This window comes from Physeter macrocephalus, chromosome 7, assembly GCF_002837175.3.
Source record: "Physeter macrocephalus isolate SW-GA chromosome 7, ASM283717v5, whole genome shotgun sequence".
Classification (NCBI taxonomy): domain Eukaryota; kingdom Metazoa; phylum Chordata; class Mammalia; order Artiodactyla; family Physeteridae; genus Physeter; species Physeter macrocephalus.
The window spans coordinates 141,174,304-141,191,560 of NC_041220.1; the positions used below are offsets into that span (position 1 = coordinate 141,174,304).

At 50.4% G+C, this 17,257-nt stretch overlaps 1 protein-coding gene across 1 annotated transcript in view; it reads left to right on the top strand.

Annotated features, from left to right (window-relative positions):
* The window catches only part of MAN2B2 (mannosidase alpha class 2B member 2), a 46,333-nt gene extending 33,495 nt beyond the window's left edge, over positions 1–12,838 (top strand). The window contains 10 exon segments of the mRNA XM_055086337.1: positions 1,524–1,581; positions 1,663–1,813; positions 3,510–3,598; positions 4,230–4,407; positions 5,810–6,008; positions 6,740–6,929; positions 7,996–8,135; positions 9,706–9,839; positions 10,502–11,122; positions 11,654–12,838. Of these exon segments, the coding sequence (XP_054942312.1) occupies positions 1,524–1,581; positions 1,663–1,813; positions 3,510–3,598; positions 4,230–4,407; positions 5,810–6,008; positions 6,740–6,929; positions 7,996–8,135; positions 9,706–9,839; positions 10,502–10,831 (1,469 nt within the window). The 3' untranslated portion in view covers positions 10,832–11,122; positions 11,654–12,838.
* Positions 12,839–17,257: the final 4,419 nt, after the last annotated feature.

Here is a 17,257-nt window from a genome sequence, read left to right on the forward strand (position 1 = left end):
GCTCACGCGCCCAGCCGCTCCGCGGCACGTGGGATCCTCCCGGACCGGGGCGCGAACCCGCGTCCCCCGCATCGGCAGGCGGACTCTCAACCACTGCGCCACCAGGGAAGCCCGGGACTTCCTAAAAGTTAGGAAAAAGGCAGAGGGGAGAATGTATTTGGGGAGAAGATTCACTGTTTTATGCGTTAATCACCTGTTCCTTCAGGTCTCAGGAATGCTTTCCCCTGGAGTCCAACACAGCCTGAGTAACAGGGACTTGAGCCTTTAGGAGATTGACTGGTTACTTACAAAGAAGGGGGATGGTTTAGGACTGATTCTGCAGCCCGTTGATGCCTGTCATATTCTCCTCTCCTCTCCCACGTGATCACAGAATGGTTGCTACAGCTCCGGTCATCATGTAGCCATACTTCCACATTCAAGGAAAGAAAGGAGTGCTGGGGGGCTTTCTTCCTGACTCTTTTTTTTAAATTAAATATGCGGGAACTCTTGCCCTGAAACCCAAGCAAGCTAAACCCATACGACTTTTTAACTATAATTCTAGTCCTTGCCCACCTCTAGCTCCCACAAGGGTTGTGAAACAAATATCTGACAGAGGGGAATGATCTTGCCATGATCTGTTAGACCAGTGGTAAGTCATCCCATGGGTCTGGGTTGGTGTCCCCTGAGCAAAGTGAGGATTCTGTGAGTAGGGAATTCGGGACCACTGAGTCGGCAGCCATCAGGCCTGCCCTCCTCGCCTGGCCGTCTGGGGAGAGGGTGTGCCCTCCACAGCTCACTGCCCGCCTAGCGGGACGCTACTGTCCATCCCCTCCCTTATCCCAGACCCGCCGTCCCCCAGGTCTTCCCCCTCCTCTCCAGCTGCCCCTTGTGGGTCTCCTCTGCTTCCTGCTCTCCCTCTCTGCTCCCACCTGCTCCCAGAGGAGCCCCACCCCAAGCCCAGCTGCCCGGCTGACCCTCATCGCTTCCTCTGTGCACCAGACCCCGAATCCTCCTCGGGCCACCCTAGCCTCGCAGCAGTCCCCTCCCTCCTGGATGGGCCTCGTTTGTGGATCTGATCACGGCCCTGTCCCAGAAGCCTGGCATCTTCTGGGCCACAGCCAGTGTCCCAGCCTGGGGAGCTCATCAATGAAGTGCGGTTTGACTTACCACCACTCACTCGAGCTCTCCGAGTCTCAGTTCTCTCATCTTACGATGCAGACTTAGCCCGCGGCTGTGAGGGAGTTCGGAAGACGATATACGGGGAGGACATCCTCAGGGAAGTTTAGTCAATGGCTTGTTAGGTCTGGGACTTGCTGCAGTCACCTCTATGTCTAGTTCATTGTGGTCACCTGTAAATCATGAATAAATTAGTGAATGGTCAGATGATTCTGGGATGGAGACCTTCGTATCAGTGTCTATGGCAGCAAGACCCTGCTTGACCTGGTAGATGTCGTTCAGGCCTGGACGAGGGCAGGCGGCCCTGAGGGAGTGAGAGGGGGTGAGGGGCCACCATTCAGTCACTAAGGAGGCTTATCTCTTTGCAGAAGGACACGGGTTTCTCTATGAAACGTTTTGGCGTAGCTGAAGACCCTGCTTGACCTGGTAGATGTCGTTCAGGCCTGGACGAGGGCAGGCGGCCCTGAGGGAGAGGGGGTGAGGGGCCACCATTCAGTCACTAAGGAGGCTTATCTCTTTGCAGAAGGACACGGGTTTCTCTATGAAACGTTTTGGCGTAGCTGCCACAACCCCGACCCAGTTTGCCCTGGCCGGCTTCAGCGCCCACGTCATCTCCCGGATCGCCTATAACCTGAAGGAGGCCATGAAGCAGGACCGGGTGAGTGGGGAGCCCCATCCACAGCTGCCGATTTGCCTCTGCTTCTTCCGCCCTGTGTCTTAGAGCTTCTGCCGTTCTCCAGAGCATTCGGGACGCCCTCGGCTACATAGGCCATTGGATGTCCCAGGCCCATCCTTTGCTCTGCTGTGCCCTCCGGCACGAGAGGTCCCCTCTTCTTGCATGTCCAGCTCCTGGCTGAGCTGCAGACCCAGCTCGGATGCCTGCTTCTCTGTGTCCCCTTCCCCCGCTTCAGCAGGGCTGGTCTGGGGCCGCTTCCTTCTTTGAGTCTCCAAAGGGACTAGAGCAGACCTGCACCCAGTAAACCATGCTCGACGCAGAGAGATGGCTGGGGGTTCAGGGTCCCTGGGACATAATAACTCTTCCGACGTGTGGGCAGCTCGTAAGGAAAGGATGTAACTACACAACCACAGCAGACGCTGCCCGTCCCACTTACTAAGTACCAGGCCTGGTGGGAGCCACTGCCCTCTTGGTTTCCTTTAATCCTTGCAGCACCCCTCTGACGTGGTCCTTCGTTTCCTGGGGCTGCCTTAAGAAGGTACCAGAAGCTGGGAGCTTCGAACGATAGAAATGTGTTGTTCACAGGTCTGCAGGCGGGAAGTCTGGGATCATTTCTGCACAGGGCCTTGCGCCTTCTCGGGGTTTTAGGGAAGGGTCGGCTCCTGGCCTCTCTCTGCTCTGGTGGCCTCAGGCATCTGCCGACTTCTCCCTGTGTCTTCACATCATCTCCCTCTGTGCATGTCTGGGTCCAAATCCTCCTTTTATAAGGACCCTCATCATATGGGATCAGGACCCACCCTCATGACCTCATTTTTACTCAGTTACCTCTGTAATGACCTTATGGCCCCCCTAGGTCATATGAGGTACTAGGATTAGGAATTCAATATATATTTGGGGGGACACCATTCAACCCATAACAGATAGGTAGTGCTAAACTTATCCCATTTTACACACGGGGAAAATACAGCCACCAGGGTAAGGTTTCTGTGCAGCATCGCCCGGCGAATAAAGTTCTCTGGAGAGCAGTGGTGTCATGGCCAGCAGGAGTTATCAAAGAGGATTCGGGCTCTAAGTGAGTGAGAGAGGTAAGCTTTCTACTGAGCCCCTGCTGAGCACCACACTGAACGCTGCGCACACTTGCTATGGGAGCTCGATTCTCCTGCGGATACATCCTCGAGCTGTGTGTGGCTCCCCGAGATTCCAGGGCAGAGACCAAATCACAGAGGACTCGCTGAACTGTGTATGCAGCCAGAGCTGGTGCTCATAGAAGCAGGGTTTTTATCCCTGTTTTATAGCCCTGAGCACTTTCTAACCATCAGAACTTGAAAAATGGAATGTACCCTCCTTGAGAGGTGATGAGCTCCCCGTGTCTGGGGGCATTCAAGCAGAGTGAGAGAGAGTATGGCTGGCAGACCCTGGCAGAGAGTCCTGCCCTGAGGAGGGGTGGGGTGAAAGTGCAGGCAGGTGCCTTCTGGAGGGCAAATTCCTCGACCCCCTGTGGCTTTGGGAGGTCAGGAGGAATCTTCAGGAGGAGGCAGCAGGGGGAGATCTTCCCCTGGAACCACTGAGAGAGGAGGAGGGCGCGGGCAGCCAGGAGACTCAGGTGGGGCCTGGGGAGGGGCAGCAGGGCAGCCGTGTTGCCCCTGGGCCCTCACTCTGTACCCTCTGGGTTTTGCAGAGGCTGCAGTTTGTGTGGCAAGGGTCCAGCTCCCTCTCGGTAAAGCAGGAAATCTTCACACACGTCCTGGATCAGTACAGCTACTGCTCGTGAACACTTGCTTTGGGCCAAACCCTGTTCCAAGCACTCTCCCTGTATCACCTCAGCCACGACCCTCACGGCCACCCCTGAAGGAGAGACACTGAGCACCCATCTTACAGAAAGAGCAACTGAGGCCTAGACACCCAGCCAGGGTCCTGCAGTAGCCACATGGGCCAGCAGCGTTGGGCTCAGGCAGCAGCTCCAAGGTCTCCAGGCCACGGGAAAAGCCCGCCTGTGGGCTGTCTGGTTGGACGGCCCTGGGTTCAGTCCCTTCTTGCCCCTTTGTACCTGTGAGGCCGCGGGCAGCGGCTGAGCCCCTCTTTGAACAGGGGAGATTGACAGCAGGATGAAGGGGCAGCTGGGAGAAGAGGCCAGGTGGGGACTCGCTACCAGGTTCTGTGCGCCCCACGGGGTGATGTGCCCCAGGTCCCACAGGGCAGAAACGTGGCGCCTTCTGTCCACAAAGCTCTCTTCTGCCCACCACTGCCTTGTCCGTCCAACTGATGCGAGACAGAGGCTCCGAGCAGGGTCCGCAAGCCCAGACGCTCTGTGGCCTCACCGAGCCCTGCCTGCCCTCCTGGACCCCAGGCTGCCTCTCTTCCCAGGGCGGGGTCCCTCGAACACCCCTCTCTCTCTCAGTGACAGGTTTTACTGGGATGGAGAACCTGTGTTCCCAGATCCACCCAGGGCTGGTATGTACCCCAACATGGATGTACCCGTCACTGAGGGAACCATCTCATACTCCATCAGTATGTTATTGGACAATGTATTGAATTGATTCGCCTGGTTCCGGACACGATACATCCTCTGGCCTTGGGTAAGTCGGGGTCCCAGGACCTGGTACCTCATCTCTGTCCAGGGACGGCTGTGATGGGTCCGGCCGGGGCAACTAGGACCACCTGGGACTGGTGTCCAGCTCTAACCAGGCCACTCTCCATCCAGGCAGTGAGCCAGGCAGCCATCCTAGCCCTGGCTCAGTCCCCCTTGCCTGCAACACTCCGAGTCCTCACCCACTCTACCAGCTCCTTCCCCACCCAGGATCACCCCCAGACTCTCTTGCCTGAAATGCAGCCCCTCACCCAAGCAGGCCTCCAGCTTCTACCCAGATCTCTTCTCCTTTTCCCTTCCCAATGCTGGGAGCAGAGGCCTGGGCCTTTATCCTGGCTCCCTAGTCAGGGGCTGTGAGGCTTGGCACCCTCTGAGCCTCAGTTTCCTCATCTTTAAAGTGGGGATGATGATAGGACCCGCTCCATAGGCTGGATTTGAGGTCAAGTGGGAAAGGCATCCCCAGGGGCGGTTCCCAACACCGAGTCGTCATTGTTGTCATAGCTAAATTGATGGAGCACCTACTGTGCGCCAGGCACTGTTCTATAGGATATAGTTGTCTCACCCGTTTACTCTGCCCCACTGGGCCTAGGGGCAGGCACTATGGTAACCCATCTGCAGATGAGGGAACTGAGAGCCAGAGAAGTTAAGGGACCTTCCTGAGGCCACACAGCTACTTAGCAGGGCAGCTTAGAAAATGGAATTTGTGTTCAGACTCCATCAGATAAGCCCCACAGCCTGCTTCTTAGCTCTTGGCTGTCTATTTGACGGTGAACTTAAGGACAGTAAATGTGAGTCATGGTTGTATCCTTATTGTTCATAATTATATTTTTATAATTAATGATATTGATAACTATTAATACTGATGGGCTTTAAGAAATGTCCAGGGAGTGAAATAAGTGAGACGGAGACAGAAAAATACTGTATGATCTCACTTATTTGGAACCTATGAAACCAAACTCATAGAAAATGATCAGATTTATGACCGTCAGATGAGGGGATGGGGCAGGGGGGAATTGGGGAGGTTGTCAAAGGTACAAACTTCCAGTTATACGATAAAGAAGTACTGGGGACATAATGTCCACCATGAAAAAAAAAAAAAAGAAGAGAAAAAACACCCAGGGGATAGAGCTTTCAAGCCGCTTCAGGGGCTTCAGTGCCACTTCCAGTTATACGATAAAGAAGTACTGGGGACATAATGTCCACCATGAAAAAAAAAAAAAAAGGAGAGAAAAAACACCCAGGGGATAGAGCTTTCAAGCCGCTTCAGGGGCTTCAGTGCCCACCATGGAGAGTGGGAGGGCGGTCATTGGGGGTTAAAGAGGAGCTCACCCTGTTTAGACTGGGCTCTGCTCCCAGAAGTGCAGACTGAGCTCCTGTTCCCCGGGCTGCAGGGATGCGATAGGTAGTTTTTCAACACCTTGGTGCAATTTGTCAACATGGACTGTTTAATGGACTACGTCAACAACCACACATCCTAGTTCAGCATCTCGATGGAGTACGCCATGCTGGGCGATTACTTCCAAGCTGTGTACTCTCTCCAAATCTCCTGGCAGGTCCGAGACCACCAGGACTTCCTGCCCTATTCCTCAGGTATGAACCTCTGGGGGTTGGGGATGGTGATTTGGTGCCAGGGAGGTGTCACCACAGCAATGACAACTGCTTTCCGTGTCTGCTCAGCCAAGCTCTTGGAACCCGCCGGGGCCACTGGGGCAGAGACGGCCCTGCCCCTCCTGCCTGTCCCACCTGGACATCCTAGGATTGGGGGACAGCAATATATCCATGGTCAGGACAGTGGCTGCTGGGCTCTCTCAGCTCCCACCACCCCTTCCATCCTTCCTCACTGGGCTGCCAGAGGGACCCTGCTGAAATGCAGGCCCGTCCAGGATCCCCTTTGCCCTCAGAGTCACACAGAGGGGGCTGCCAGCACTCCAGGCCCTTCTCCTCTGGGTTCTGTCCTCTGGGCCCTTATCCCACTCCCTCTTCCTCTGAGGTCCTCCAGGATCTTTGCTCACAGGCCACCCCAGTGTCCTGGGTACACACTGGGATTCTTGTCCCCATCACAGTCCTTCAGCACCAGGGTGTCTCCAGGGCTGCCCCCGCCCAGTCTGACCCTGCCACCAACCCAGGCCCTCCAGAGCTCCCAGACAGATGCTGGCCTGCATGGGGCAGGAGCCCTGAGATCACCTCCCACCCCAGGCTGCCTCCCTGGGTGACCCAGGCAGATCCATCTCTGACCTCATCTTCCTCAGCCCTATATAGACTGGGGCTTAGAGGGCTCCATGGGCAGGACCTCACACCCACTTCTGGCCTTTTTCTCCTAGAAATATTTCAGTCCTGGACTGGAATCTACACGTCCAGAAGTGGGCTCAAGGGGCTGGCAAGGCGAGCCAGCACTCTGTTGTAAGCCGGGGAGTCCATGTTCACATGCTACATGCTGTTGGCTCCCCACCGGTTACTGGACCTGGCCTGGGCCCTGCAGCAGCTCCAGCAGCTCTGCTGGGCAGTCTCCGAGGTAATAATGCCTCTCAGTGACAGGAACAGGATTGGAACCTCCTGGGTGTGTGCTTCCCCCTCTCTAGGCCAGCGAATCCTCCCACCCTGCTCACTACAGGTCCACTTTCCAGATGAGAACTCTGAGGTCGCCTTGGGTCACAAGACCCTTGCATGATGAAGCTGCATCAAGGCTAGGACCATGGTCGGCCAGTATCCAGCTGGTGGCTTCAGTAAGCATTAGAGCCAGATTAACCCAGATGGGAAAGGGCAAACTGGAGCAGCATTGGTATCCAACGGTCCTGTCTGGATTCCAATCTCAGCTGAGCTGTGTGGTCTCAGGCTAGTGACTTTCCCTCTCTGAGCCCTAATTCCATCCCTGGACAATGAGAAACACTTGCTCATCCAGGAGGTTGATGGGACAACTGAATGTGATAAAATACATAAGCCGTGGGGATTGGTGGCTGCCAGAAAGGAGGCTGTTCATAAATTTCCATCTTCACTTGCCCCCACTGTACACATGGGAGAACTGAGACCCAAGAAGTCCTGTAACTTGTCTCGTCACCCAGTCAGAAAGGGGCCAAGCCAGCCATGACATTCCTAGTTACCTAAAGGGAATTGCTGGCAGGACTACTCATTGGGGGTGTGAATCGGATTGACTTTAGCGCCCATCAGAGTGGGCGGAAACGTGGCTTCACCCCCATAGAGACTCAGTTTCCCTTTCCCTCTCCTACACGGTGCAGACATGTGGAAGGTCACTTATGGAGCATGCCTGGAGGAGGTTAACAGCACTTACGGGATGACTGGGTCACAGAGGTGAAGCTGGGGAGGGTCCCTTTCAGAAGTCTGTTTTCTGTCCAAGGTCAGGGACTCAGGTACGGATTTTCTCAAGGTCAACAAAGTTGGGCAAGTTCTTCAGCCTCTCTGACCTCAGTTTCCTCTTCTGGAAAGTGGGAGGAACCCCCAACTTCTCACTAGCACCTGGTGAGAGGGGATGAAAGCCAGTTCCCAGAAGGTGCCAGGATAGTAGGTGCTGAGCAGAGGCAGATCCTGACCCCACTCTTGCCCTGCTCCGGCGGGGGCCTCGGGTTCAGCACCATGACGCCACCACCGGGACTCACGCCCTCAAGGTGAGTGACACGTTTGTGGAGCACCTGAGCACCGGGATGCAGGCGCTACGCAAGCTGACGGCCTCCATCATCCAGGACAGGCCCCCAGCCCACTCAGGTAAGTGAGGCCCTTACAGGGCGCCCCTGCCGTCTGGCAGGATCTCTGCTCCTTTCTGAGAAAAGAACCTGTGGGTTGGAGAGGGGCCTGATCAACTGGGCTTCAGACTCTGAGTCCCCATCCAGGTATGGCTGTAAAGCCTCAGCAGGAACTTGGACAGGTGCCTTCACTTCTCTTAGCCCCTGTTTCCTCCCTGTGACTGAGGAAGGGCTGGTGTGAAAGTCAGAGTAATCAATGCTAACACGGTGTGGATTATGCTAAGCACACTGCTTGCACAGTTTAGTGTAATGCCTCGCACACGTCTGTAAGCCGGAACTGCCGTCGTCCTCACTTTATAGCTGAGGACACGCACAGGAACACAGAGGCTGTGGACCTGCCCAGGCTCACACAGGTAGGGTGGGGACCCTTAGCCCTGCACTGCCCAGCTTTGCAGTGACAATGCAAGTGTCCTCGGGGACCTGGCTCCCAGCCTGGCTCGCAGCACCCCCTCCTGAGCTCAGCTTGGGGGCACGTCATGTCAGGGCTGCCGTTTGACCAGCCTCTTTGACTATGAGGGCTTCGCATGCAGAAAGTGACGGACCATCCCGTTTGCCTGGAACTGGCGGGTTTCACCCCTGAAAATCCTGGGCAAACAAAGACAAGTTGGTCTCCCTGTATGTGCACAAGGCCAGCCACACCTTCCCCAGGGGTCCGCACTCAGCCTGCTCTCTGTCACTGTGCACCCCCCCGCTGGCCTCGCTGCTCGCCTGACCCGCTCCCCTCTGTGTCTCTGTACAATCCCATCCTACCTTCAGACTCTGGAAGGCCTCTGGGCACCAGGGGTGCAGCAGACAGGGCCCCTGCCCACGGGGACTGGGGTCAGGAAGGAAAGACAGTCTCAGAAAGAGAGATAGAACTGGGGTCTGATTCAGTGCCAGGTGGAGCAGTCCATTCCCGTGAGCTCACAAGGGCAGCTCCCCAAGCAAAGGGTGGCTGGAGACACCAGAAAGACATCCAGCCATAGGAATCGCCCGGGCAGAGGCCGGGGGCTGGAAAGTGTGTGAGTTGCTCAGGGATCCAGGAGTCACTGGACGTGGACAGAGCCTAGGGCACATGGGGTGGCGGGTGGAGCAGAAGGGAGAATCCAGGTCCACATCGCAGGGGCCCCCAGTGCTGAGCTAGGTGATTGAACTTGACCTTCCCAGCTCCAGAGGGTTCTCCACCCCCCCCACTGCCAAGTGCTCAAAGCTTTGGAGCCAGTTCTTAGGAGATGGGTCACCTTGGGCAGCTGACACCGCTTCTCTGTGGGTTGGTGTCCTCATCAGCAATGTGGGGCTGACAGGGAGAGGTGCATGGAGAACACATGGACCCTCAGCTTCCGGAGGGACACCTCCCCTGCCTGGGAACCAGGATGGCGGCATGAACAGAGTGTGGAGTGAGCTGCGTACATGAGCCCACGTGTCTGCCTGTCCCTGGTCCCTGGACTCTGCAGAGCCGGTCTCACCTGCCTCAGTTTCCCTCGTTCTGAGGGGCACCCAGGTGTGTGGAGTGTTTCAGGTGGCAGCAAATAAAGCCTCTTCTCTGCGTGCAGGCCCAGAGCCTGGGGGACACTTTGCCGTGGTCTACGACCCCCCGGCCTGGACCGTCACCACCATCATTACCCTGACTGTGGACTTGTCCGAGGTCAGCGTCACAGACGAGTCAGGTCACCCCGTGCCTGCACAGGTATGGGCGGGACATCCTGCCTCAGGCGCACTCGCTGCTGCTGTCTCTGCTCAGGGCTGGGCCCCCCAAGAAGTGGGAGGTAGGTCATCATGTAGTCACTTCTTCCACCTGATGGGGGTTTCAGTATCTATAAGACAGCTCACAGGATGCGGCTCAGAATATTATCTATAGGCCTTAAGAAGGAACTAAAGGTCCTTGACTATGCTTAATGACTAAACTACTATTATTTAATCTTGTTGGACAGTTTTCCTTTGTTCCTGCATTTTCTCACTTCTCTGATTAAACTTATTCTTTGGATAAGTTTTTCCAAAGGGCAGGCGGAGAACATGGCGGGCAAGGACCGTAGGGTCCCGCTCTGTTTCAAGAGCACCCTTACGTTAGTTTTCTTAGGGCTACCATAACAAAGTACTATAAACTAGGTGGTTTTAAAAAAAACAGAAATTTATTCTATCACAGTTCTGGAGGCCAGAAGTCTGACATCAAGGTGTCAGCGGGGCCAGATTCCCTCTGAGGCCCACGGGGAAGGTTGTTTCTCACCAATACCAGCTTCCGGTGACTCCCAGCAATTCTTGGTGTCCCTTGACTTGTAAGTGCATCACTCCCAATTCTGCCCCTGTCTTCACACAGCCATCTTGACTTTGTATCTCTTCTCTTCTTTTAAGGTCACCACTCATATGGGATTAGGGCCCCATCCTATGCCAGCAGGACCTCATCTTAACGTGATTACATCTGCAAGGATCCTATTCCTAGATAAGGTGCTGTTCACAGGCACGGGGATCAGGACTTCAGCATATCTTTGGGGAGACACAGTTCAACTGACTACAAATGTAGTTTGTGTCTCTATATGCGTAGAGAGATTTCCAGGCGCCCAAATGATTTGGGAGAGCCCAGTGAAAATCTCCAAGATGTGCCCAAGAGCTGTTTTTTTCAGGAGCGGATGGGACAACAGATTACGGTCCTTGTTCTTGAGTAAGTTGTGGCATTGTTCATGACAGCTGTAAACTGTGACTCACTCAAAGAGCCATCAACAGCATTAGTAGAGTGTGCAGTAGGTCTCAAAGTGTGACCCCAAAACCAACAGTGCCAGCATCACCTGGGAAGCTGTGATAAATACAAGTCACCGGACCCTGCCCCCGACCTAATAAAGCCAGAACTCTAGGGTTGGGCGCAGCAATACGTGTTTTAACAAGTTTTGCCAGTTATTCTGTTGCATGCTCCAATTTGAGAACCACTGCCAGAGAACACTCAGAATGAGTGAGCTATATCCACCCACATCAACACAGGTGAGTCTCACGTATATATGAAACACTGAGTAAAAGAAGCAAGATACAAAGAAATAATTATGATTCTACTCATATAAAGTTCAAAAATGGGGGGGGAAACTATACCATATTATTTATGACTGCATTTATAGCTGATAAAACGATAAAGAAAAACAAAGAAATAGCTAAGCAAAAGTCACAAGAGGGGTTACGTGTAGTGGGGAGTGGGAGGGCTGGATTAAGAAGGGACACCCCAGAATTTCTGGGACTGTTGGCATGATTTCATTTCCTGACCTGGTTGATGGCTATATATTATGGTAAATATACAAATATATATATGTATAATGTAATATAATATATATTATATATAATGTATGTAATATAATATATTCCCTATACAAATGTATAACATGCATTACATATAATACATATATACATATAATGTTATTGTCAGAAAATATTTTAAAAGTACAAATATGTGAACACTATAAATGTCAAAGTGAAAAAAAAAAAAAACGAAACAGGTGCAAATCCACACCTCACCTCTAACAGGTCTTCTTACATAACCCAGACTGAACAGGCCTCACAGAAACTGCCTTAAACAAGACAGGATGCTTTGGTTGTGGCAGAGATGGTTGGCTCCCTACCAGAATCCATTCCTCCCCTCCATCGTATAAACTAGTTTCAGCTGAGAAGCAGCTCCACAGCCAGAGACAACATTTCCCAGCTTCTGTGACATCCAAAGGCAGCATCTGAAACCTCACCCCATAATCAGAGGAACGAGTGAGGCCTTTGGGGGCCTCCCAGCCCCTCCTGCCGGCAACACAATGCAGCTGAGTGAGTGGCTCCAGGCAATGCGACATGAAACGAGAGAAGCAACCAATGAGCTCTGCTCAGATTCCTGAACCCCAGAATTGTGACAAGTGACCCTCAGGGCTCTAAGCCATTACATTTTGGGGTGTTTGGAACACGGCAATAGGTAACTGAAATATGTAACTTCTTCTATGTAAATCATAATTTTGGGGGGCGGGGGAGCTGCACGGCACGTGGGATCTTAGTTCCCAACCAGGGATCGAACCCGCGGCCCCTGCAGTGGAAACGCAGATTCCTAACCACTGGACCACCAGGAAAGTTCCTGTAAATTGTACCTGTTATCAGTGCACAATGTCCTTCTTTTTTCTGTTTCACGCTTTTGTCCTTAAATTCTCCTTTATTCCTTCATTTTTATACTTTCACTGTCATTTCATCATTGGTGTGTCTCTTGTGAATAACGCATACCTGGATTTTAAGTTTGACTCCAAATGCCAGATTCTATGTCAGCATGCTCGCTGATTGCACTTTATTTCTTCTCTCTTCTATTTATAATATTTTACTTCGCATTTTTCCTTTTCTTTCAACTGGTCAGATTTCTATTTTATTCTCTTTTTTCCCCCTCATTACTTTGAAAGTTCTATTAGTCTTTTCAGTTTTGTTAGTAGTTAGCTCCTGGGTTTTTTGCCCTAATAATCGTGAATAAGCCTATATATTTTTTATTGAGATAACAAAGTAATTATTATACCTGGCCACCACCCAGATGGCCTTATCACCTGCTCTTCTTCCTCTTTCTCCCACTGTGGACCATGTTAACATCCTCACCATCCCATCCATTCCTGACAACCTATATGTATACATATAGCTGATTCATTTCATTGTACAGCAGAAACTAACACAACATTGTAAAGCAACTATACTCCAATAAAAAAAATTTTTTTAATAAAGAACTGATCAAGAAAATAAAATGTTACATCAGTGGTATAATTTGCTAGTTGCCTAAATTGCGGCTTTTGCAGAGTTTTCAGTTTTATTAAAATTCATTTACTAATTCCTGGATGCTTCGTTATACAGAATATTATTATATCAGACTAAACTATAAAGAAAAACTCACCCCTGTGTTTCTCCTTTCCTCTCGCACTACCACGCACACTCACAATACTTTGCTTCACTTCTGACGCCAGATGTGTGGATTTTCCCCACATCAAGCAATTCTCTGCAACACCAGCTGGGCACCCTGTAATTCAAATCCATTCTGACACGATCCTCCTAGGATGAGCCTCAGATCCCACAAGTTAAGGGCGCAGTCCCACAAAACTACCCCACTTCAGACACCAATCGGGAGTTCGGGATGACACAACATTGTAAATCAACTGTATTCCAATAAAAATAAAAAGAAAAAAAGAAGGTCCCAGGATGTCGCCTGTACTTCTGACTGACCGACCATAAATCAGCGTTCCTATGACCCCGTTCTTGGGTTCAATAACTTGGTAGAAATGTAAAATAGCTAGCTAGCGGGAAGCAGCTGCATAGAACAGGGAGATCAGCTCAGTGCTTTGTGACCACCTAGAGGGGTGGGATAGGGAGGGTGGGAGGGAGAAGCAACAGGGAGGAGATATGGGGATATATGTATACATACAGCTGATTCACTTTGTTGTACAGCAGAAACTAACACAACATCGTAAAGCAAATATACTCCAATAAAGATGAAAAAAAAAATAACTTAGTAGGATGGCTCACAGAACTCAGGGAAACACTTACCTGAGTTTACTGGTTTGTTATAAAGGATATGAATGAACAGCCAGATGAAGAGAAACAAGGGTCCCAAGTGCAGGAGCTTCTGTCCTCATGGGGTTGGGATGCACTACCCTCCCAGTACATAGAGATTTTCACTACCCCAGAAGCTCTCAGACGCCACACTGTTGGGATTTTTATGGAGGCTTCATCACATAGGCATGATAGATGATTAACTCCATTTCCAGCCCCTCTCCCCTCTCCAGAGAGGGGGAGTGGGGCTGAAAAGTCCAAGCCTCTGATCATGGCTTGGTCTTTCTGGATGGGTGACAAGCCCCACTCCAGGAGCGCCCCCAAGAGTCACCTCATTAAAACAAAGGACTATGGCATCACCCAGAAAATTCCAAGGAACTTAGGAGCGCTGTGTCAGGAGCTATGGGCATAGACCAATATATATATATATTCACAAATTACAAGTGCACAGATCAAACTGTAGGTAGCTATCAAAGCTATTGAAAAAATAGTTGTGCTCGTTTGTCCTTTGAGAACTTGAAGGAACTTGAAGCACTTTTTGTTGTGAAACCAGCAACTTGTCCATAATTTTTCTGAATTTCATTAAGAAATGGGAAGGGGGGGGACCCTTAAGGACATTGACCCCACGGAGCTCCACGACAACAAAAATTTAAGCAAAAGAGGAGGCGATTGAAGGAATATCTGGATCTATTTTGAAATACGAAATGCCTACAACGTCACATATAGTTTTATTTCACATTTATTATAATTTGTCATAGAGAGGAGGGAGTATTAAAAACTTATCCCCTCTGAGTGTCAAATATGTTAGGTTCTGCCTTAGGAGGGGAAAGGGATCCCTGTACCTCTGCCCCACTAACTTTTTAGCCCAACCTTGCCCCCTTTGAAAGGGGGTAAGGCTGTACCTGCTGGTCTCCAGGAACTCTCAGTGCCAAAAGCTTACAGGTCCCTGAGTGCCCTCCCTGTCAATGCCCAGGTAGGGGGTGGAGCCCCAGTGTCCCGAAAGTCCTACTGTCCTTGTGACTGCTCAGCCGAGACGTGAGATGGGATGCAAGAGCAGGAAAGGGAGGCTGGAGGGAGGCCATCTGCTTCTGCAGACACGGTGGAGAAGACATTCTAAAGTGCCACACCTAGAGGCTGCAGAGATTACAACAAACTTCCCTCTAAATGCACTGCTGAGCTTGCAAGCACGTAAGAAGGTGGCTGGAAGGGAACTGAATCCTAAAACCATACAGGTGAGCAAAGGTCAAATCCAATAGCAGAAACACAAAGGATGGGAGACTAGGTCTTGGAAGGGTTGAACCAACCTTGCCATCGAAAATCTTACAACCTATGCAAAGGTACCAAAAGGAATCTAGTTTGTGTATTCTGGTTACAGGAGGAAAAAAACTAATAAAAATATATATTTAAATTTGAAAAAAGAATTCTGTGAATTTGTAATAATGGAATTGCTCTCAACCAGGTCTGGAGGTTTGAACCCAACAGAAACAACCATATATCCCTGCTGGAGAAGATTTCTCAACCAAGCCTGTTAGGATTCCCTCAGATTAAGTTCAGCCAAATGTTACACACACACACACACACACACACACACACACACACACACGAGGAAACAAAGCATCATGAATGAGTCCGCAGAAATAAAACAACTGATATTAGAATGATCAGATACAGAATATAAAGTGACTATTTATGAAATATTTAAAGAAATGAAAGGTAACTGAAGAAAAAAAAAAAAAGCAAGGAACAAAATGCCACCCAAATTAACCCAGCAATGTTAGCAACATTCCTGGCCTCTACTTACTACATGCCAGTAGCTGCCCTCCCCTCCAAGCTGTGACAGTAAAAATGTCTCCAGACATTGCCAAATATACCCTAGGGGACAAAATTGCCTTCTAGAGGAAGGTACAGGATGATACTGTATAAGAAAGTTAGATAACTGAGCAAACAGCAAAATAATATTTAAAATTTGAGATAATATGGGATTTTTTTCAAATCTAAGAAGCCATCAATTTTAAGATTTGCTGTTTTGTTTTTGTTTTTGTTTTTGTTTTTTTGTGGTACGCGGGCCTCTCACTGCCGTGGCCTCTCCCGTCGTGGAGCACAGGCTCCGGACGCGCAGGCTCAGCGGCCGTGGCTCACGGGCCCAGCCGCTCCGCGGCACGTGGGATCTTCCCGGACCGGGGCGCGAACCCGTGTCCCCCGCATCGGCAGGCGGACGCGCAACCACTGCGCCACCAGGGAAGCCCTGCTGTTATTTTAAGTAATGATAAGAACGAGAATACACTACAAGCAAAGTGTGAATCAGCAGTTTCTATCACAGCGACTGAAAGATGCACCACAATTTCAGAGACATTAAATGTGAAAAAAAAGGTGCAATGAGAATCTATGAAAAATATTACTTTAGTAAAACAAAAAAATCAGCCAGGCAGACTTGAAAGAAAGAACCAAACACAATTTCCTGAAAGTCTGAGTGAAAGAAAGTTTATAATGATTCTAACCCCCATGCACTGAATAAAATAGCTACGTTGTATGTATGTACGTTGTATGTTTGTGCAAAAAAAGTGACAGAATTACAAGGAAAAGTTAACAAAATCATCAACATAATGAGATAATGGATAGGTCAAGCAGACAACAATTTTACAAAGCTATAGGAACTATGAACAAATTTGAGTTTCATTCATTCAGCAAATGATCAAAGATCTTAAGAAGGCGAGAGCACAGCTTCATGTTGACATCTGCAAGAAGAGCATTTGAAGCAAAGGAAACAGAAATGCAAAGCCCTTGAAGTGAGAGGCTACCTAATATGTTCCAGAAACTGTATGGAGGCTGGTACAGCTGGAGTGGAGTAAGTGAGGGGGATGTATTGGAAGATGTGGTCAGAAGGGCAGGGTCAAGACCAGGGTGAGGCAAGTTGGGTATCTAGTTGCCTAGGTTGGGCACTCACTCTCAGGTTCATGCAATTGCCAACCCTGCACAGAGGTATGTGGGTGTACAGATCACAAAGATCATGTAGACCATTGTAAGGACTTTGGTTTTTACACCACCTGAAATGTGTAAGGTTCTGAATCCAGTGAGTGACATGATCTGCTCTGTGTCTTAAAGGACACCTATGGAAGCTGTGTAGAGATTAGACTGCAGGAGAACAAGGGCAAAAACATGAAGCTATTGCAGTAACAGAGACAGGAGTTGGTGGACAGGTACAGAACCCTGCTGGCAACAATTGGAGAATGCTTTGTCTACTCAAGCACGCATGCAAAATTTATTAAAATTGACCAGGCCATAAAGCTAGTCTTAACAAATTTCAAAGAATTAGTAACAAACAGAACTCCATTTCTAAGCAGAATGCAATTAAGTTAAAAGTCAGTAAAAGAAGAGCATAACAGCCTCCACGTGGCTGAAATTTTTAAAACAATGCTAATAATTTATGGATCAAAAATTCATAGTGGAGGGCTTCCCTGGTGGCGCAGTGGTTGAGAATCCGCCTGCCGATGCAGGGGACACAGGTTTGTGTGCCGGTCCGGGAAGATTCCCACATGCGCGGAGCGGCTGGGCCCGTGAGCCATGGCCACTGAGCCTGTG